This window comes from Cyclopterus lumpus, chromosome 4 (assembly GCF_009769545.1).
Source record: "Cyclopterus lumpus isolate fCycLum1 chromosome 4, fCycLum1.pri, whole genome shotgun sequence".
NCBI classification, from domain to species: Eukaryota; Metazoa; Chordata; class Actinopteri; order Perciformes; family Cyclopteridae; genus Cyclopterus; species Cyclopterus lumpus.
In genome coordinates this window covers 21169956-21191810 of record NC_046969.1, presented here as the reverse complement: position 1 = coordinate 21191810, position 21855 = coordinate 21169956, and the positions used below count along the sequence as shown (strand labels likewise).

General features: G+C 40.1%; 4 protein-coding genes across 4 annotated transcripts; 2 read left to right on the top strand and 2 right to left on the bottom strand.

Moving 5' to 3' along the window:
• Positions 1 to 4208: 4208 nt before the first annotated feature.
• Positions 4209 to 5998, bottom strand: LOC117729410 (uncharacterized protein C1orf112 homolog). Its single transcript, XM_034530421.1, has 5 exons — positions 5971 to 5998; positions 5788 to 5876; positions 5472 to 5576; positions 5162 to 5302; positions 4209 to 4409 (listed from the first exon to the last, which is right to left on the bottom strand). The coding sequence occupies exons 2-5, from the start codon at positions 5851 to 5853 to the stop codon at positions 4209 to 4211; spliced, it is 513 nt and encodes a 170-aa protein (XP_034386312.1). The 5' UTR covers positions 5854 to 5876; positions 5971 to 5998.
• A 4183-nt stretch (positions 5999 to 10181) lies between these two features.
• Positions 10182 to 11133, bottom strand: si:dkey-51e6.1 (uncharacterized protein LOC558617 homolog). The gene is made up of 3 exons (XM_034531761.1): positions 10940 to 11133; positions 10493 to 10617; positions 10182 to 10403 (listed from the first exon to the last, which is right to left on the bottom strand). The coding sequence occupies exons 1-3, from the start codon at positions 11079 to 11081 to the stop codon at positions 10311 to 10313; spliced, it is 360 nt and encodes a 119-aa protein (XP_034387652.1). The 5' UTR covers positions 11082 to 11133; the 3' UTR covers positions 10182 to 10310.
• A 2248-nt stretch (positions 11134 to 13381) lies between these two features.
• Positions 13382 to 18161, top strand: LOC117730179 (E-selectin-like). Its single transcript, XM_034531756.1, has 15 exons — positions 13382 to 13429; positions 13544 to 13616; positions 13741 to 14148; positions 14281 to 14385; positions 14472 to 14663; positions 14824 to 15015; positions 15174 to 15362; positions 15467 to 15652; positions 15780 to 15986; positions 16133 to 16345; positions 16450 to 16635; positions 16763 to 16969; positions 17116 to 17298; positions 17395 to 17524; positions 17619 to 18161. Exons 1-15 carry the CDS (start codon positions 13427 to 13429, stop codon positions 17677 to 17679), a joined length of 2535 nt encoding a protein of 844 aa, XP_034387647.1. The 5' UTR covers positions 13382 to 13426; the 3' UTR covers positions 17680 to 18161.
• A 1031-nt stretch (positions 18162 to 19192) lies between these two features.
• LOC117730182 (E-selectin-like) lies at positions 19193 to 21793 on the top strand. Its single transcript, XM_034531760.1, has 8 exons — positions 19193 to 19292; positions 19378 to 19429; positions 19518 to 19910; positions 19992 to 20096; positions 20753 to 20932; positions 21096 to 21185; positions 21276 to 21297; positions 21484 to 21793. Exons 2-8 carry the CDS (start codon positions 19396 to 19398, stop codon positions 21527 to 21529), a joined length of 870 nt encoding a protein of 289 aa, XP_034387651.1. The 5' UTR covers positions 19193 to 19292; positions 19378 to 19395; the 3' UTR covers positions 21530 to 21793.
• Positions 21794 to 21855: the final 62 nt, after the last annotated feature.

The following is a 21855-nucleotide window of genomic DNA, read 5'->3' as shown; positions in this document are numbered from 1 at the left end:
AGCGTTAGCTAGCTAACGTCGCGTTAGCGTTAGCGTTAGCGTTAGCGTTAGCGTTAGCGTTAGCGTTAGCGTTAGCGTTAGCGTTAGCGTTAGCTAACGTCGCGTTAAGTAATGCCTGCTGCTTGGCATCCACATCCCACATGGTTACAGAGCCACAGCAATTGCTATGTTCTTCCGCCATGTCAGCAACGTCATTCTGCATAATAATTAGCCATGTGCTTTTCTGTTCAGGCACTGTACTTTCGCAGTGTGGCGACAACTTTAATTTCTTTCAAATACCACAAATTATACAACAAAATGAAGCTTGGAGTCTGTGGTTTTTAGTGGATAATTAAAATAATGGATGTTTTACATTGTATTTAAGCCAGTAACCCTATCTTTATCCACTGGGGTGGGGGGGGGATTTTGTTTGATTGAACAGATGCAGATAAGTGTCTCAGTACACCTCTATTAGTACTAATAATGAGGAACAGAATTATATTTCATTCTTTCAGCTGTCATTATTTTTGCAGTATAGTACAATACCTCCAGTATGTCTAAAGCCTAATTAATAAATGTGTCTGGAGTGACAATTATGGATAGTGCTCTGACAAAAAACATTATTTCTCTCTTTCCTTTGCTTACAGGTTTGCTGCCGTTTCCCGTAGCGGTCTGAAATTGTAGTCATATTGCTAAATTTGGTCACAATATGACAACTGTCAACATTTTCATGTATTTTTAAATGGGAATGACAAACCCAAAATATAATTTCAGCACTTCAGAGAATACCTTGAATTTACCACAAATGTATACTTACGAATCTAGTCTGTAATTTCAATTGTCATGTAGTGGACATTACATGACATTTAAATAGCAGGTTCATTTTACATTTCTATTTTTGCAATATTTATTTATTATATTTGTAGAATTTTAAACACCAATAACTTCAAAACTAGGGTTGCACGGTGTACCGATACTAAAAAGGTACCGTGGTACCAGTACGTTCAAAACGATACGGTTTTGCATATTTTTAGTAGCGATACTTTATTAAATTAGCATAACATTGCAGACAGTGTTTCAAAGCCTCTCAGATGCAGGGAGGCAACACGTCAAACATGGCAAAGCACCTTTCAGACCCCAAACTTTTCAAAGAGTTCAAAGAACGACAGGTAATCAAATGTGATTATAAATATGGTGCACACATTAAGCTCACCCACATAGCCTAACATGAGTAGCCTTAGCCTAGTTTAACAACCAGCCTATATGATCATGAGGTCACAATGCACACACGTGTACTAAATAAAACACAATTGATGCAAAATGGCTACATGCTGCTGGAGCCTGAGGGTGGATCTCTCTTTTCTTCTTTTTTTTTGTGAAGGAAAAAAACAATTATTCCATGAATTGAGATAAAATATGAACTTTACAATTGTTCATACTTATGAAAGAACTATGTAGTCATCTGGTCAGATACAGACACAAGGCCTACATAGCCGTGTATAATCAATGCTGTGATGGCACCATGTAGTTTTCATGAATATCTTGCTGTAGGCTAATATTAATGCCATTTGTTAAGTGTTCAAAAAGCTGGGCAGGAACAAGATGGTAAAAAGGGAACCATACAGATGTTTTATTTATTACTATTATAGATAAATATACCAGTATCGTATTTGCGGTATCGTATCGGGTATCGTGATATTTATGGCAGATAGTTATAGAAGTTTTAATTTTGGTATCGTGACAACCCTAGTCTAAACTAATCAAGAAGTTACCCTTTGCTTTGCTTACGACTTTGGCGTCAAAGATTACCTGCTGACAGATGCATTACGTTAATCTTTTTAGTTTCAAAGGTCTTTAAAATGGTTTGCTCAAAGCGTGTGTACATTACGGCCTTGCAAAAAGTGCAATATTGCTATTGACCATCCGATCGAATGTCAAGTGAGTGCGGCACATTTCATGTTTAGTTTTTTTCTTTATCGAGAGTTGGAAAAGAAAAGTCTGCATCTCAGTTCCCTTCTGTGTTCTGCATTTAACAATTAAGTATGTAATTATTAAAACGGTCATCTTTGTCATTTAAAAGATAACAATGTACCTAATACTAGCCTTACAAAATAGCTTATTTACATAGCGCTTAAATCCGGATAAACTGAGTAATTTGAAACAAATAATTCAGCATTTTCACTATTGAGTCAATAAACAGGGTAAATTCCTTAATCGCAATAGCCCATAATCACTATTACTGTAACTCCAAGTACCCATTTGTGCATTGTATAGTGTTTGCGTCTACAGTGAATTGGCCAAATTGGACCGCATCATTTAGCATTTTTATAATTTTGTGTGCGTGTGTGCTTTTACCTAGAGCCTTGAGGTGAATCTAAAAAGAGTGTCTGCTTAAGTGCCTGATTGTGTACCTTGGGGGAGATGGGGACAACCTTATCAAGGACTATCTGGTAAGTCATTTTGCTTTAATTACATACGCTTTAGACAAAGGAAAACATTCCATTATGCTGCGTTCACACCAAACACTTTACTCGCGTGAGTTTAGTCGCCCGACAAGTTGTGTTCATTCGTGTGCTGCATTCTCACCAAACGCGAGTTGATCCCATGCAAAGTCAATGCACAGATGCGTTAAACGCAAAAAGGGGTGTGGCTTGTCTCCGTGGCTTGTCTCTGTAAAAACTGTTATAATTTCCGCCGTCCACCATGAAATAAATAACCATTATTTCTACTCTATACTTGTTCTGGAAATACCACAAACGTCAGCACATTAGACGCCCTCGTATTTGTGTTCATAACATCACTCCTCGCCGCACACAGCTCGGTGAATTTCACCGTCTTCTCCAGGAACTGCGTCTGGATGACTGCTGCTTCCAGCGCTACTTCAGGCTAACCTGTAGTTGTATTAAAGAGCTCGGGGTGTCCGCAAACCGCTACGATGACTGTCCTCCATTTTTTGATGATTCAACAACAGCAGGACAGTTATGACGGGCGGAGCATCTCAACGCTGATTGGCTTTCGCCTCGGCCGGATTTTTCGCCAAAGTTGAAATATTTCAACAAAAAAAACAACCAAAAGATGACGCGCAGAGTGTGCACTCTGAGTCTCAAACTCTAAATATTGGACCAATGAAAAGACATTTGGATACAACATGTGTTTTTGTTCTGTTATATAACTTGTATTCAAATACACTCCATGATAATGGAAGGAAAAGAAAGAGACTTTGTTTGAAAAATTTTCATTTTTTATTAATGCTGCACACTGAAAATGTGAAAAATGCTAAATTCGCGACAATTCAGTAGCACTGGTAATGTTTTTGTTACAGTGGGTTATGCACAAACACTTGTTATGCATGTTATACATGTTTGTTATACATGTTTAATATTGCATAACAAAGGATTTAACTCTCATTATGCACAAACCCTTGTTCCAAGATTGCACACTAGCAATTTAAGAGATGTAACCATATTATTCATGTTAAGATTTATGTTGATCTTTTGTCAATATTTTGGTTTTTATTTCTAGTGTAAACTAAATTACACTGATTGTAACAAAATGTTTTATACTCTAGCAAATTTTGCTTTTGTCCATGGTAAAAGTTTTAAGTTGTAGAATATATATATTCTTCTACAAAAAGTAACTTTTTTTACTTTGGACTAAATTAAATGTCTGATTATTGTGTAATTGCAATGATAGTTTGTACTAAAACAGAAATGTAATTTGAGATTAATAAAATAACCTGTAACAAATTAGTGTTTAAATTAGTCCGAAGTAAAAACGTTGCCTGTATGCAATAGAAAATATAATGTTTTTCCAAATTGAAAAATAAAGTTGTTTCAATGTAAAAAAAAAAAAAACTTGGTCTTTATAATTAATTATTTTACTTTATGTAAATGTAATTTTTTGGTCTTTTTTCAAAAGTAATATTTTGATTTTTATCTCATTTTAAATTTTAGGTTTCAACCAAATCAAAAATATAATTTGAGAAAAACTAATACATTTAGGTGTAACAAAATTAGAGTAAAATCTTTGCTTTCATATAATAAAAAATATTAGGTTTTTCCAAATTAAAAAATGAAGTTGTACCGAAGTGAAAAAAATGACTTAATAAACATTTTACTTTGTATGAATGTAATTTATTTACTTTATATTTAATCAACATTTCTGGTTTCAACCAAATCAAAAATATACAACAATAATATATAACAAATTAGAGGGATTTTTTTTTTAGGTTAGTCCAAAGTATAATTTTTTGTCTGGGACATGACAGCAGTCACCGGCGGGTCAGGAACACTGTCGCCACCGAAGGAGTCCTGGAAGATGCTGTACATCTTCTCCAGCAGACCCTTCTGGAGGGAGCAAGCCTCATTGAAGAGTCCGTCCAGCAGGTCCTCCACCAGGAACAGATGGCCACGGTAAACCACCTTCCTCTCCTGAGGACAACACGCAGAGTATGCTTAAAGTCGTTATTTTCATTTTTATAGATTTTTCATACACATAAAAAAAGGTTTTTTTAATAGATAGATTTAAATTAATGTGTGACTGGATTTCATGTTCCCTCGCATTCCTAAGTGATTGTGTTTCATGCTACAGAAAGATGCTCATCACCAATTTGCAGTTAATGAGGTCATCTTGAGCTCAAATAATACTTCCGGTAATAAAATATTTCCAAAAACAAGAAAGAGGAAACTGAGGATGAAGCTCAAACGACTGGGCGACTGTGGGTCAGTGGTTAGCAGGTCTGTCTTTCAATCAGGGGGTTGGTGGTTCAATCCCAGCCCTAGTCGATGTGAGCCTAGCCTTGAGCAAGACACTTAACCCTGAATTGTTCTCTGTAGCTGTGTCTACAGTGTATGAATGTAACATGACTGTAAGTCGCTTTGGATAAAAGCGTCAGCTAAATGACATGTAATGTAGTGTAAACGAGTCCTTGTAGACATGTCTGTGCTGTGAATGTTTGTTTTTTTATTCAGTGTCCCCTGCACTTTGGAATCACTAATCACCAATTTAAAATACATTTTACCCATTTCAATATAGTCAAAATAAGCAAGGATAAATTCTCACATTTTTGTTTTAAATAAAAAAATGTAATAAATAATAATAGTATTAAAAATAAGAAGCATTCAGCCATAACTATAGCAGATTGGAGAGTTAAAATGTACTCTGATCAAACAAACAGGCCAACCTTGTAGTGCTGAAAGGTTTCGCTCAGAACTTTCATGATACAAGGCGGTAACGAGCGGATGGCATAGAAGTCAGGGACTTCCTCAAATGTGCCAATGTGACGCACACAAGTGGATAGGGCATCAATTATCTGCACCATTGCCTGAAATAGAAAGCAGGATGTTGTCAAAATATTGGTTTGGAAAGAAGTAAGAATAATGTTTTTCAGAAATAAATATCATACATAACCTAAACGTGTATGGTACTAATTGTACCATTTAAAAATACACAGCCTTTCTATGTAACAACTAAGACAGCAATAATAATTGTACCTGCAGAATGCTTCTTAGTAAGGCAACCAGCTCAGTGTTTTGACTGGACAGCCCTCCTACTTGGTCCACGAGTTCTTTGACCATGCTTTCAAACATGGTCCCCACCTGCAGACATTTGTGACGATAACAAAGACAAATCAATACTGCAATACACATTTAAAAAAGGTGTGAATGAATAGTAATTCACAAGACAACTCTAATTATATCTACAAATCATTTGGGCTTTTCCCATGATCTTCATTCATTCTGCGTTAATTAACAAATGCTAGTAAAGAAATGAAAATATGCATTCATCATGTTTTTTAAATTTGTATACCTTTGGTACGATCTTGGAGAAGCACTCATCTTCCAGCTCAGACAAATCAATATGAGGCAGGAACATGTCTGTGATGACCTTCAGTATACCTGGAGGGATGTTATATTTATGAGACAGTTCGTACTTAGATCGCAAAAAAAGTAATTAGTTTGTAATTACAAATTGTGCAATGAAGAAACTTACGTGTATAATCATCATAATTCTTGGAGTTATTATGCAAAGAGTGCAAAGAGTCAAGGAAAACCACACCATTACAGCAACATTAATTTCCTTTGTATAAACCTGATAAATTAGCATCAGCGAAACACAAACTTGTGCCGGGCTTCATCCAGAAAATACCAAACCAAACATGACCATCTATCATCTTAAGAAGGTGTGAAGATATTCATAAGGACTGGCCTATTGCCACCACCTCATTAAACACAAGTTACAATATATAAGTTAGATATGTAATTTAAACTATAGCCCCCCCCCCCATCAATCTGTTATGCATTTTAAACCTTTACAATACTTGCATATCACTCCTTAAAGAAACCAGAGCATGGCACTGTGAGCCTGCAGAATTAACCCGAGTTAGCTGTCACGTTTGAGAGGATATGGTGAGTTCTGGCAGGACAGACTTCAGCTTCTGGCGGCAGGTTTCCTGACTCCACTGCGCCACCTCGTCCAGGAGAGGAGTGTTGGTCTGGGACATGATGATCACCGGGGGTCAGGAAGACTGTCGCGACGGAAGCAGGAGCAGCTAGTAAAGAATATTTAAACCAGAGAGACGAGAATAGCGTTAGCTCGCTACGATACGTGTGTTGCTAACTTTAACGTTAGCGTTAGCTGTGTGTTGCTAACGATAACGTTTAACGTTAGCGTGGTAGTTTATGATAGTTTCGACAACAATGTTAGTTAAGTTATAGTTTCTTACCATAAATGAATTGACTGTGTCTTCAGTTCACGGGCATAACGTCACACCTACACGTTTGTTTCTGAGAGTCACCGGTTTGTTTTGGTTATTCGCTCAAACGTGGAAAAGTAACTGAAGAAGATCGGTGGACGTTACAGTCTTTGCGTCGCTTTTGGACAAACATAGCGCGCGCCGTTGTTTGAATCATATTGTACATCTGACAATAATACACATTCTTAAATAACATTCAGAAATGTGTAATATTAAATATGATAATAATACATTTATTTATATATATATATATGCTCTACATAGAAGCAAGGTAAACACATAACATCAATACAAGTAAACATTTCAGAAAATACACGAGGCAAAGGAGACAATGCCATATAGGCAATGAACACAATAGAGGAATAGAAAATTACAAATACAAAATAAAGCAGAACAGACAAACTAAAATAGGGGAAACAAAGAACTGCATAAAAGGACGACATAAACTTAAAAGCAGTTCTATAAAAATGGGTTTTAAGAAGTGATTTAAAAGAAGCTACTGAATCTGCTAGTCTTATCCCCTCAGGTAGGTCGTTCCAAAGTCGAGGGGCTCTGATGGCAAAGGCACGGTCACCCTTTGATTTAATCCCTGACTTTGGAAGGGCCTTGAAGGGCCCCATCGGAGGATCTAAGGCTGCGAGCTGGCTCATATGGGGCTAACACTTCAATGATGTAGCTTGGGGCCAGACCCAGGCGCGCTTTAAAACTGATCAGCAAAATCTTAAAATCAATTCTAAAATGAACAGGGAGCCAGTGGAGAGAGGCCAGGACTGGAGTCATGTGATGCCGTCTGTTAGAACCAGCGAGAAGCCGAGCTGCTGCCTTCTGGACTAGTTGGAGGCGGGAGATGGATTTTTGATTTATGCCGGAAAGGAGGGAGTTGCAGTAGTCAAGTCTGGAGAAAATGAGTGCATTGATTTTTGAGATTATTCTTAATTGAATTAATTGATTCCCGTTGCCAAATTTCTGGCAACAGGTTTTAAATAAGCAGCCAGGGGACCAAGTTGATTCTTGATGAGACTGGTGTTATTGTTTGGGGAACTGAATAATATGACTTCTGATTTGGAGTTATTGAGCTGAAGAAAATGTTGAGCCATCCAGCAGTTAACGTCAGAGAGACAATCTAAGACAGCAGCCAGGCTCTCTGGGTCACCGGGTCTCAGCGTATATCTGTGTGTCGTCTGCATAGTGGACCTAAAATTGAACCTTGTGGTACACCACAGGTAATGTGAGTCGTGGAAGACGAGTGATTACCTATGGTGACCGAGTACGATCTTTCTAAAAGGTAAGAATAAAACCAGCCAAGTGCAGTGTCCTTGATGCCAACCCAGGTTTTGAGGCGATCGATTAAAATGGCGTGATCTACAGTATCAAAAGCTGCACTAAGGTCTAAAAGAATTAAAACGGCGCTCTCCCCCCTGTCTGCTGATAAAAGGAGGTCATTAGTTACCTTGAGGAGGGCAATGATGGTTATATTGTTATGTATATTAAAAAAAGACTTTAAAAGCAGTGTTAATCCTCTCGAAGTTATAGTTAAATCCCATATTTGTTTCAGAATTTTCACTCCATGCTTATCCATTTTGAGTGATAAAACAAAGCACATATAATATTGGAAATGACAATACAGTACACTCTATGTATACATTTCTAATTAATAGATAATAACACATGCAGGTTGGGCTGAAAATGACTAAGATGTTTAGATTGTATTTAAATCATTTAAGGGTAGGATGATATGTATCCTTTAGGAGTCTCAAATGTATCTTGGCCCTGACATGATTGACTCCATAAAATCAGTGCCAGGAAAGCGATTGTTTTACTGATACGATCTAAAGTAAACCATCAAGCTTTTGCTGCACCTTTGTTTCCCGACAGATGTGTTAGCGCCTCCTGCTGCAGGATGGGAGTCATTTCTTGTTTAGGAAACAGGATTACACATTGATTCTTATCTCTTACGATAATGCTTGCTTTGTAGTCTATTTACACTTGGAAGGAATTATCAAAATACACAGTATTTTTTCCTCCACTTGATTAACCTGATTCACGAGTTCATGACTTAGTCCCAACATAACCAGTGTTTGCAACATTCCTGTAGAATACAGTGATTTGGCTATTGTAAGATAATGAACAGCATGTTTTCATTGCTCCCCAATGAAAATTATTTTAACTTGTCCCCAAAGAGGTCAAAGGGCAGCATCTACAGCGTGTGTCAGCATTTCCAATTTACATTGTATACAGTGTATACAAGTACTTCTAAAGCAATACTCAACATAGTACATAAACAGAATGACTTGGGACAAATTAAGGAAAAAGTCTTTCTGTGGGTTATATTGTGTGAGATTGTAAAGATTAAGACAAGGCCTCCAACTAGATTACATAATATACCATTCAATCTAGTACATGGTTACTGTTGAGTCATAGACTAGTAATGTTTTATATGAAATCTCATTAATCCCAACAGTTTCCAAGAAGAGGGTGGAGTCTAACACAGAATAAGCCTTCTCCAGTCAGTATTGGTTAAGTCTGCTGAAGAGGGTCAAGGTGACTGGAGCTAATAACAGTCAGAGTTACGCGCCAGTCTTCCTCTTGGTGTTTTCTTTATGGCTCACCAGATACCTGGTGAGTCACTGGCAACAAAAATAAAGTAATGACAAGAATGGAATTTAACATATACCTTTAAAGACCCAGTCGTGTGGGAAAAACCCAGTAGGAAAAGGATGTAGACTCTTGTAATGTTGACATTTGTGGGAATAAAAGTACATAACATATTTGAAACAACAGCAAATCTGTGTCCTATTTAGAGGCACTTGAACAGCCTGTGTATCATCACATGCTGTCAACGCAGATTATAACTTTGATTATAATGTGTTCATCCTGAGGAAACATCACAGACAATAAAGTATTACACATTTCTTTCTCTTTTTTTGGCGTTACATTTCACAAACAGAGGCTCAATCAGTCCACCAGACTGAAATACGTTAGCAAATATTAGATGATATATTTTGTTTGACATTCATGATCCGCAGAGGATTATCCTTTGGTGATCCCCTGACCCTTTTCTTCTGATGCCAACAGCAGGTCAAGGTTTTCACATATCAGAGAAAATAGGAACTGGCCTTTAAAAAAAAAAAATTGATGACTCAGCTCAGCAAATTTGTCCTTTTGTGAACATGTTTTTGTTATTCTTGTCTCAGATTGTTAGATCTTATATTACTGTAAAGCACGGTGGAATACAGTTGGTATCATTATTTAGCATTACAAACACATATATAACCACGACAGCAAGTGAAAGCCCCTCTTATCTATTTCTGCCTTTTTTAAACAAACTTTCCCTCAGAGCAACAGGATATGCTTGTGATTCCAACTGGCTCACCCCTTCCTGTATGGACTTTACGCTTGGCACACGGCCTTCAATTGTAATACATTCAATCAGACAACCAAGCCAAAGTAAAGATAAATCATTCTATTTATAAAAGGAAAATTATGTTTGCAGAGTTTACACAAAATCCTTTATATTGTTGGTGAATAAAAGTGATCAAATCTGCAGTCAAATACATATTTCAAATCAGATGTAGGCTCATTTTTTGTCATCAGACCAGGTGATCTCATAGTCGCTGAAGGCACTCTTCAACTTCTCTGCAGACACAGAGTGGTCTGCTTTACCAAACGCCTGAAAAGGAATGAGAAAGCATTTACATTATTTAGTGTATTTAGTGTAGTGTTTTACTTTGAAACGCATTTCCAATCAAAGTAACTTACAGTCGATTCTCCAAACACCCTCAGTTTTTTATCTTGGCTGTTGTGCTCTATCTTCCCTCCTCCGAGGCATTTACACTCCATCCCCAAGGCCTCCATAGCTGGATTGACTTTATCAAATATGTGATCTGTAAAATAATTTAAATAATTCCATTAATCAAAATATACAAACTTAACTGGTTAAGTTACAGGACAGGACCGTCAAATAAGTGACACTTTTAAAGCGTTGCACTGTCATTGATCTCCCATCGTATCTTTCCAAGCTGCTGCCTCCAATATGTGCAACACATAAGGTTCTCTGCAGCTCTCATGCACGGCGCACGCGCACCAAAAGGAACACGGTTCCGGTCTGCAGCCCATTTTAAATCTGCAGCAACATTTCAGGTCTCGGGAGAGTGAAATCAGACACGCTTGTCGCTCCTGTGCACCAAACTCCAGTTATCAACTTACTGTGGTACTCTGCACTTGTTGTGCCCCGCACTATGTCTTTGTGCACATCGCCATCTTTCACCTTCACTCGAAGCAGAATGTACTTAAAGGTTCCCTCTGGATCAATCTCAACCACGGGGATTCTCGCCAGAGCGTCTGCCATAGTGGCCTTAGTCAAAGCCCCGTTCAGAGGTCTCACTAGTGCCTTTATTTGGGACGTCTATTTCCGGTCTTAAAGGGACAGATCCATCTGCAACCTGTCGCCGTTACTGTTAAAAGGTAATGCACGCTAGCGACTCCACGTGGCAACAAGATGGAACTGTTTTACAGCCCTCGAAACTCAGAAGTCATGTCGTCAATATACTGTACGTAGATTGGTATGCAACTGCAACTGCAACTTTCATTGACCAACCCCGATTATAGCAAAGGGGAAAAGATCAACAATGTGTCCAACGTTGGCACGCCTATTTCCCCCCTCTTTTCAGTTTTATTTTGTTATTTCCTGTCAGCCAGAGAAGATTTTCCGCTGGTGTCGGTCAGGAAGGTCAAAGGTCAGAGTCAAAGCTGGTAGCGATGTAGTTTTTGGTTCAAGATCACTTCAGCCGACAGCAGGATGGATGTTTCCGCCGCAGGTACTTGAACCTCTGGTTGCCAGATGGTCTCTCACACCAGTCATCCATCATGCAGCCTTCACACACAACCTCTCTTTTCTGGATTTATCACCCCAAATATGACAGTGGTGATGACTAGATTTTTTAAATTCTGTGATTCATGGCGACTAGCAAATTCAATAGTAGTACGTTTTGTATCACTCCCGTAGTTTATAACAGTAATAGTAATGTGGTTATACTCACATAGGATGTGCCCTAGCACACTTCTGTAATGCATGATTATTTCAAAGAATACATTTGTAGCAAGACCCCAAATCAGCTCACCGTGAACAATATAAGCATCTGTTTAAGATGCTTAAATTAAAGCTGAAACTGAGTCTCTCTCTAGTTCAGTATAAGTTAATTCCGTAGTTTATATTGGGGAAAAGGGTGGAGGTTAAGAGGTCAAGCAACAGTGGCTACGATCCAGGGCCTCGGGTCAGAGAGGAAGGATATGAACTGTCACTTCTGGAAAACACAGGCAGCCAGCAGACGCCTCTGCTCCTGCGCCACACGCTTCCCGTCTCTGAAAACTCATTAAAGTAAAGTGTTTTTTGCTATCGCATTGCCATTGCATTGTTTAGTTTCTTCCTTTTTTTGATGAGCACATCCTTTGACATCCTTTGAATTGCCGGTTGCAGTCTGTGGATCGTCGTCTGGCACACTTTGTGCTGCTCGTAATAAGCGTCACCCGGAATGAATCGACATGCACACTCATGAAGCTCGCACCTTTCTTTACTTTCATTCATCCATCCATCCATCCATTTTCAATACCGCTTATCCTCATTAGGGTCGCGGGGGCGCTGGAGCCTATCCCAGCTGACATAGGGCGAAGGCAGGGGACACCCTGGACAGGCCGCCAGTCAGACAATATTTAAAAGGTCCAAACTTAAATAAGACATAGCGAGGTTATATCCTTGGCACTCTAAATCTCTCACTCTCTGTCTTTTCAACTCACAGGATTTCACAGCTTCCAAAAGAATTTCCCTCTCAGCCGCCCTCACTTCAGTCTGTGCTATTGTGCTTTCGCCAGGAACCTTATCGCTTTCTTCATGTTATTTATTTTGTCTATGTGTGCGCTAATCTAAAGTTTTTCGTAACAGTAGTACATTATCAGTACGGCACAATTGGAAATCCTTTATTTACAGTAAATAAAGCACTAATACAGCTATGTAAATGACTTTAATACATATCCAAAATAAAAGTATAAGAAATAAAACTAGAATTGCCCCTGTCAATGTGTACGATTGTTGTAAAATTTACATTGTCTAAGTATTATTAGTGATACAATATTGGGAAGAGTCATTTAATGATGTAGCTGGTTGAGCTAGTAGTTTAATCTAAAATAATACATCATATTTTGTTTACACACAAGTTCAGCATGTGCTTTGGATGAAAATGGAAAAATAGCACTTAACTGTAGAAGTCGTATGTAACTTATGTAGTGTAAAAAGTATAATATGTCCCTCTCAATTGCAGTGGAGTAGAAGTGAGGTACCATAAAATGAAAATACTTTATACTTAAATGCAGTACTTGAGGAAATACTTTCCATTGATTTACTAATAATACAAGTACAAATATTAAAACAAAGGATTGTTTTTGTGTCAGAGTGAAAGAGAGAGAGAGAGAGAGAGCGAGAGGAAGTTTCCAAGGACCCTGGTGGGATGGGGCAGTAGTTGTGGGAGGTGGGAGTTTCCCATCAATAGCCCGCTTTTGATGAGAGCTTCCAGGAAAAGTGGACCAGACCGATACCGAAGGTATAAAAGCAGGCTCCTCTGCACAGAATCACCTCATCCTCAGATGTGAAGAGACTAAAGAAATACTAATAGTCTTCTGTAGGTTATCACACATATTAAAATGGTAAGTTTACCAACCAATTTGAATACATTTGAATTCCTTGATTGCTGTTTGTGGTCAGTGATACATTTACGGTTTCAAATGATCCTCATTGATCTTTTTTACGTATTCTTACAGGAGATGTGCTTTGGATTACTGCAGACCCGCGGACCTAAGACGTCATGGATCAGCTTGATCTTTCTTTGCTCATGTATGCAATTCTACTGTGAACAGAATCTTTAGCTCCACTTTCAACTTCTATGTAACCTTTTTCTTTTTTCATTTTCTTTTTAATAATTTTTAATCTAACATCTAAATTGTATCTCTGTCCTCAGTGCTGTGCACATGGACTAGTGTAGAGTGCTGGTCCTACTTCTACTCTAACACCAACAACATGAGTTGGCCTCAAGCCCGAGCCTGGTGCCAGGAGCACTACACAGACATGGTGGCCATCCAGAACCAGGAGGAGATCGGGCATCTCAACAGCTGGCTGCCCAAGAAACGCACCTACTACTGGATCGGCATACGCAAGGTCGAACATGTCTGGACCTGGGTCGGAACCGGCAAGGCTCTGACAGCAGAAGCAACCAACTGGGCAAAGGGCGAGCCAAACAATGGCAAAGGTGTAAAGCGTACGGGGGTGAAAGAGGATTGTGTGGAGATGTACATTAAAAGTGATTCGCAGCCGGGAAAATGGAACGACGAGCGCTGCGAAAAGTTGAAGACCGCTCTCTGCTACACAGGTGAGCAAAAGTCAGGGATCCAGGAGCTGCTTTCTAGCTGCCTTGTTTTTGTTTGTTAATGGGGAATCTATTGATTTGACCATTTTTAAAGGGGTTATGCAAGTCTTATGAATGCACTACTTCTATCTCCAGCGGCCTGTAAGGACGACTCGTGCCGCTATGGAGAGTGTGTGGAAACCATCAACAGCCATGAGTGTGCTTGCTTCGAGGGCTTTTACGGAGAGAAGTGTGAGCAAGGTAAGAAAATACAAGTATGAAGTCTTTGTACTTTAAGCCTCTTACAGCCCTGATATCTAATTGTGTCTTGTTTCCTTTGTTGACAGTTGTCCAGTGTAACATGGAGGAGGTGACCGTTCCATATAAAGGAAGTGTAAATTGCACTCATATGTACGGGAACTTCTCTTACGACTCCTCGTGCCAGTATTCATGCGAGGAAGGATACCAGCTGAGTGTGTCACGGCCCCTGAAGTGCAACGCCTCCCAACAGTGGTCCGAGCGGCCTCCTTCATGTGAATGTGAGTTAAAGGTGTATTGCGAAGCTGCAACACATTTAAGTGAAGTGATGTGATGTTGACCAATAGTGATTTCAGGTCATCATACTCAGAGCAACAGAACTGCATTATTACAATGATGCAGCCCGCTGTAATGTGTTTTCCATGGTCCCGTCTTCCCCAGTGGTCCAGTGTCAGGTGCTCTCAAGTCCAGCAGGAGGATCCATGAAGTGCTCCGATCCTCTGGGCAACTCCAGCTACCAGTCCACCTGTGTGTTTACCTGTGATGAAGGCCACGTCCTCGCCGGCTCCCCGTCTAACACCCTGCAATGTGAAGCCTCAGGGATTTGGAACGCTTCGCAGCCGCTTTGTCTCGGTACACCGCCAATTTGTTATGTTTTTATCTCTGAGGATTTTATTGTATCCATTATATCAACACTATCTTTTATCTAAGTCAGTTATCATGGTCTTTTAAAAAAAAAAAAAAAGTAAGAATACCGCTGACCTGTACTGCTCCTGCTTTCTATTCTGCAGCTGTCCAGTGCCCCTCTCTCCAGCAGCTGGACAATGGATTTGTCAGCTGTGGGGACGATGCAGATGTGATGTTCAGCTACGGAAACACCTGCAGCTTCAGCTGTGGCCCCGGGTACCACCTGGTGGGACCGAGCAAGGCGGCATGCACGTCAGCAGCTGTGTGGAGTGACAGGAAGCCTCGCTGTGAAGGTGAGGGCGCTTCAATTGAATCCAACCACCCACTATTAATATACAATTAAGATCTCTTGTTTTGTACCTTTGAGGAAAACTTAAATGTTTTCTTTATGTGTTAGCCATCACTTGCCAGAATCCAGAAGCAGGAGCTCACCTCGTCACCCAGTGCAGCCGACCTTTGACTAAACTGTGGCCGAACTCCACCTGCAGCTTCAGCTGTGAAGCAGGCTTTGAACTGCAGGGAGCGCCCAGCACTCAGTGTTCTGAAGGCGGACAGTGGAGTGAAGCCGTACCTACCTGCAAAGGTATGGTAGCATATGTTCACATAAACCTGAGCTCGCAACTCTATTTGCTCACTGCATTCACAGTCTTACTCTGATTCTGTGCTACATCATGACATCTTACCATCTTATCATCATCTTTATTGTTTAGCAATAGGATGTCCCGCTCCTGAGATCCCAACAAGTGCCCAGATCAGTTGCAGCCCACCTCTGTCTTCACCTGCGTCTACTGTGACCCCCCATCCACTTGGTACGGTCTGCATTTTCAGCTGTGATGAAGGCCACGAGCTGCAAGGTGCACTCAGCATGGAGTGTGCAAATCCAGGCCAGTGGACCTCCGCACCACCAAACTGCACAGGTACACACATTGCCCCACTTTACCTGCATTATTAGTAATGCCTGCATGTTATTTGCATGCATGGGTTAGGGTTGCGTCACTGAAACGGGATCTCCTTCATCAAAACGTGATGTTAGCATCTAAATCCTCGCTGTCTTCTCCCACAGCAGTGAGATGCCCATTGCTCGAGGCTCCTGAAAACGGTCATATCAACTGCTCCAACAGTGGCTTTGTCAGCCGTGGGGTCGATGCAGATGTGATGTTCAGCTACGGAAACACCTGCAGCTTCAGCTGTGGCCCCGGGTACCACCTGGTGGGACCGAGCAAGGCGGCATGCACGTCAGCAGCTGTGTGGAGTGACAGGAAGCCTCGCTGTGAAGGTGAGGGCGCTTCAATTGAATCCAACCACCCACTATTAATATACAATTAAGATCTCTTGTTTTGTACCTTTGAGGAAAACTTAAATGTTTTCTTTATGTGTTAGCCATCACTTGCCAGAATCCAGAAGCAGGAGCTCACCTCGTCACCCAGTGCAGCCGACCTTTGACTAAACTGTGGCCGAACTCCACCTGCAGCTTCAGCTGTGAAGCAGGCTTTGAACTGCAGGGAGCGCCCAGCACTCAGTGTTCTGAAGGCGGACAGTGGAGTGAAGCCGTACCTACCTGCAAAGGTATGGTAGCATATGTTCACATAAACCTGAGCTCGCAACTCTATTTGCTCACTGCATTCACAGTCTTACTCTGATTCTGTGCTACATCATGACATCTTACCATCTTATCATCGTCTTTATTGTTTAGCAATAGGATGTCCCGCTCCTGAGATCCCAACAAGTGCCCAGATCAGTTGCAGCCCACCTCTGTCTTCACCTGCGTCTACTGTGACCCCCCATCCACTTGGTACGGTCTGCATTTTCAGCTGTGATGAAGGCCACGAGCTGCAAGGTGCACTCAGCATGGAGTGTGCAAATCCAGGCCAGTGGACCTCCGCACCACCAAACTGCGCAGGTACACACATTGCCCCACTTTACCTGCATTATTAGTAATGCCTGCATGTTATTTGCATGCATGGATTAGGGTTGCGTCACTGAAACGGGATCTCCTTCATCAAAACGTGATGTTAGCATCTAAATCCTCGCTGTCTTCTCCCACAGCAGTGAGATGCCCATTGCTCGAGGCTCCTGAAAACGGTCATATCAACTGCTCCAACAGTGAGCCAGTGTTGAATTCACAGTGCTCCTTCACATGCAATCAAGATTACTCATTAGATGGACATGAGCTGCTGACCTGTGATCGTCATGGCAATTGGACTAGTGGACAGAAACCCACCTGTCAAGGTAAAGCACAAAAGGAACACACATATTTTGATATAATACCTGAATAAAATACATGTTTAGAGATAAAATAATTCCCATTTGATCATTTTTTGACAGCTCCCCCATCTCCGGTCATTGCCATTGCTTCTGGTGTGGCAACAGGGGGCGCTCTGTTGTCTGGCCTGTCTCTGGCTGTGTGGATCCTGAAACGACTGAAACAGAGGGCAACCAAGTTTGAGCTTAACAGGTTAGATACGCATTCACCTCGCTTGAATAATACTTTCTTTCTTTTTCTTTGTTGAATCACAGTGCTCATCTTTTTCTTTTGTCTTTTCTTACAGCAACTCGGACATAGAGGCCCCTCCGCAAGTCTACAAAAGCAGCATTGACAGCCTCATATAGAACAGTCATATTCTTCAGAGACAACTTCGGACAACTGAATGTATCTCTAACAATAACTGTACGTGAGTCACCTGTCATAGTAATGTGAACAATATGAATACGTAACATTAGTATGAAACTTGTTGTTAACAAACTCAACGTGTGAGTGCTATTTCATGATGAGAGATTACTATATTATGTATTGTTGAATTTCATGATTTGCTCTGATTTTGTCCAGATATGTACTGTATTTCCTCCCAAGGGGAGTTATATATTGAACACATTGTTCTAAAGCTTTACAAGTATGCTGAAAAGGTGGCTCTATTTGTGTTATTGTAAATATATATATATATAACTCCACAAATGCCATGTCGTGCAGAACTGTGAATTTATTTTTTTGTATTTCCGTATTTATGTACTATTTATGTAACCGATGGTGATTGCATTTGAAATGCTCATTCATATTTCTGTATTCTTAAAGCAGTGCTCATTTCTAAACATAATAAAATGTGAAACTTTCATTTGCTTGTGGTTTTCTGCATCTTCCAGTATCATGACGAATATCTATATACCGTCAGTGAAGAAAATAGAAATACAGTCAGTCGATACTGTAGAAAGGTTCAGCCATCAACTCCACCCGCAACACCAACATAGTCCCACACTTTGAGTAAGGAACATTTATCCTGACGTTGCAGGATCTCATGTGTTTTATCAGAGGCTCAGGAAGAACCTGTTTCCAAATACAATACAGACCTCTTGTCTGTTTCTGTCCCCTCCATCAGGTTACGGTCAGGACAGAGACGAATAACAGTGAGAGGCTGCAGGAAGAGCCGTATTGCTGAGGCAATCTGTTTTACAGATCATCACCATTGTTTGATTCAGAGTCTTTTATGTCAGCACTTCAGCAGGACCAGAAATAGATCTGAGGTCTTCAATTGAAGGCTGAAGACAAATGTATTGATGTTAAAAACTTTAATTCACATGTCAGGATTCAGTAAGCTGGCGAAGCTTATTCTACTTACAAGGGAATGGATTTATTCCATGGTGCTAGTGTGTCCAGCATGCAACAGATTTGAGTCAATCAATAAAAAGAGAAGATACTTTCAAAAAGTCAATTTGTTCTCTAAGTAAAGGAAATAAACGAATGAATTGCCTAAACAAAACAACCAAGAATATGCAATTCATTGCATAAAACTGGCTAAATGATCCCCTTTTCAAATTTTCTTTTTTTTGTGTTGGTTACGATATTCACTGTGCTTTACTTTAATTAGATTTTATTTATTTTTTTATTGTTTGTTTTCGCTTTTATTGAAAAGAATCTGCCCCTGATTTGCCCCGTGTTTACTGGAAACAAAGGAACAAAAGGTTTGTTTAGGTATGAGAGGTCAATATGTCAGTCGTTCAGTCATCACATGCATTCACTCTGTAGAGTAAACATCCAGGTATTATAGGATAATGTTGGGAGAGAAATATAAAAGCCCGACATTGATTCCTGCTTGCACCAAACTATCATTCATTTACTGAAACTCTTTGGTATGAAGTTTTATATTCGATACGATTAGGAAGGCAATTTAACTTAAGTATCGTATTCATTTAATTTATAAAAAACATCGCTAATATTCTGAAATACCTGGGTAAGCATCCTTAATCTGTTTTCTTTTAATGATGGAATTCATCAATATTTATTTTCTGATTCTTTTTTCTTTGGTCGGATAACAGGTGTTTGTAGGTCACTCAATGGACATGAAGTGGATGGTAATCCTCCTCCTTGGTGAGTATTAGTTTTAGCCTGAAGGACTGATTGAATTGGATGGTGAATTATCACTAATTTTGTTTTGTTTTCTCAAAATGCACATTAGGTATCTTGGCCGAGACGACCATGGGCTGGATGTATCACTACTCAAACACATCTATGAACTGGACCCAGGCCCGTCAGTGGTGCCAGAGCACTTACACAGACATGGTGGTCATCCAAAGCCAGAAAGAGAACGACTATCTGGTCTCCTTGCTGCCAAACAGAAAACAGAGTCCATATTTTTGGATTGGAATCACTAAAAAACAAAAGAATGAGACTTGGACCTGGATTGGGAATAACAGCACGTGGATTGGTGAACAGTCATGGGCAGCGAACGAGCCCAACAACAACAACAGCAAAGAGTTCTGTGTGGAGATCTACGTGAAAATAGGAGAAAACAGAGGGAAGTGGAACGATGAGAAGTGCGCCAATCTAAAATCTCCTGTTTGTTATGAAGGTACGTAAAGCTGTGTGATTGTGTTGGTTGTGACCGTTTCAAAAGTGGTGTTTTTTAGCGTTGCACTTTTCTTCTTAACAGCCCAATGTACGGCAACATCATGTGACAGGGGAAGATGCCAGGAGACCATAGATAACATCACCTGCCTCTGTGAGCCTGGCTTCACGGGAAACAAGTGCCAGACAGGTGAGGAGTTATTACGGTAGGTGATGTGTCATTAAAGTTCAAGTTAATCTTAAAATATTTCTCATATTTTTACACATTTTTACACTGAAACAGTTGTTGCTCGCTGTAGTTGTTCATGTCCATATGCTGTAATATATATCAAGTTTTCTATATATATATTATATATAGCTATATTGCATTTATGCTTCGAGAATCATAAAAAGCGATGTTCATTTGTGAAGATCATCATGCTGAACAAAATGTGTGGGTATCATAAATGTTTGTTTTCCACAGAGCTTATTTTCTCCAATAATTCAAAATCCCATGTGCTCTTGTCCTCTAAGAAGCCTTTTTAAATTTCCTGAAAATGATTAAACATACCTGAAAACCACCACCGTCAACGTTTTTAGTCTATTTAGTATATTTATATCTCAGTAATAAGTGACATTCTGATGTTATGGACAGGCTGCGCTTTTTCAGAAAGTTAAACGTCTTTCTGGACAACATATGTCATCATAAGCCGAGCATCTGTATCCTCTGTTTCCTGCGGGCCAGCACGAGGCTCACATTCAAAGTACTGATCAAAATACTTGCATCAGCATGTATGTGTATTGTTGTGACAGTATGAAGGCGACATAACTGCATCCCTAGTCACCTTTGACCTGTTGTGCCCCCAGCTGTGACATGCCCCCCTCTGTCTCAGCCTAGTGATGGAAACCTGACCTGCTCGGGGGAAAAGCTGACATTCAACTCAACCTGTCGATTTAAATGCTCTCCGGGCTTCCTGATGACCGGCTCGCAGGATGTTACCTGCAGGGTCACCGGGGTCTGGAGCGGCCCGAGACCTTCTTGTGCAAGTAATTGTTTGAAGTCACTTCAACCATTGTATTGGTTTTGCTGATTCTCTGCTTGTGATGAGTTATTATTATTATTATTATTATTATAGGTCGGTAGAAGCAGTAGCGGTTGTCAAGTTTTCTCTGACTCAGGATAAATAAATAAAAAAGGTGCTTTCATCAGGCTATAAACAGGCTCTGTTGGCGGTAGTCGGGTGTGCAGCCTTCTCGGCCTTCTGCTGCATCTGTTTTTGCTGGATGAAGCGCAGAAAACGTGAGTGTCTGTCAATCACACTGCAGAGAAATGGAGACGCACGTTGTTGCAGCAGACCTCGATAGTGATCTGTTTGTTCATTTCTCACAGGAAAGAAAGTTGCCCAAGTGAGGTCAGTGTCGAAATGTACTTGTCCAAAGCCGCTCCACCCATTTACACACGTTCCATATTTGAAATGTTGAGACACTCAAATCTCACAGTTTACTGCTTCTGTTACCAAAACATGCAAACATGTGATTTAGTTCAGTAAATCATTCAGTAAGTGTCCCTTTAATGTCGATCTGCTCGTCTCTCACAGGCAGCCTGAAGAAGCCACGAGTCCATCCACTGAGGCACAGGGATGACGGACAACTGGGACCTCGCAAAATATATCTATAATGACCCAAATGCAGTTATTCCTATTTAGTACATGGTTGTATAAATACAACCTAAACACCCACCGGCTGCGCAGGCTTTATGCTACAATAATCACTTAGCTAAGCGTATTTGTCTCGTTAACTGTATGTTGAAGCTTTATTTGGATATACTGCATGGATGTAACACATGTGCATGTTATTCATTATCAGATCACGCATTATGTAAATGTGTTTAACAACATTAGAGGTGAATTCCTGTGGTATCTTTGTTAATAAATAAGTCTAATTAAATCAAATGAATCTTACAAACGTGT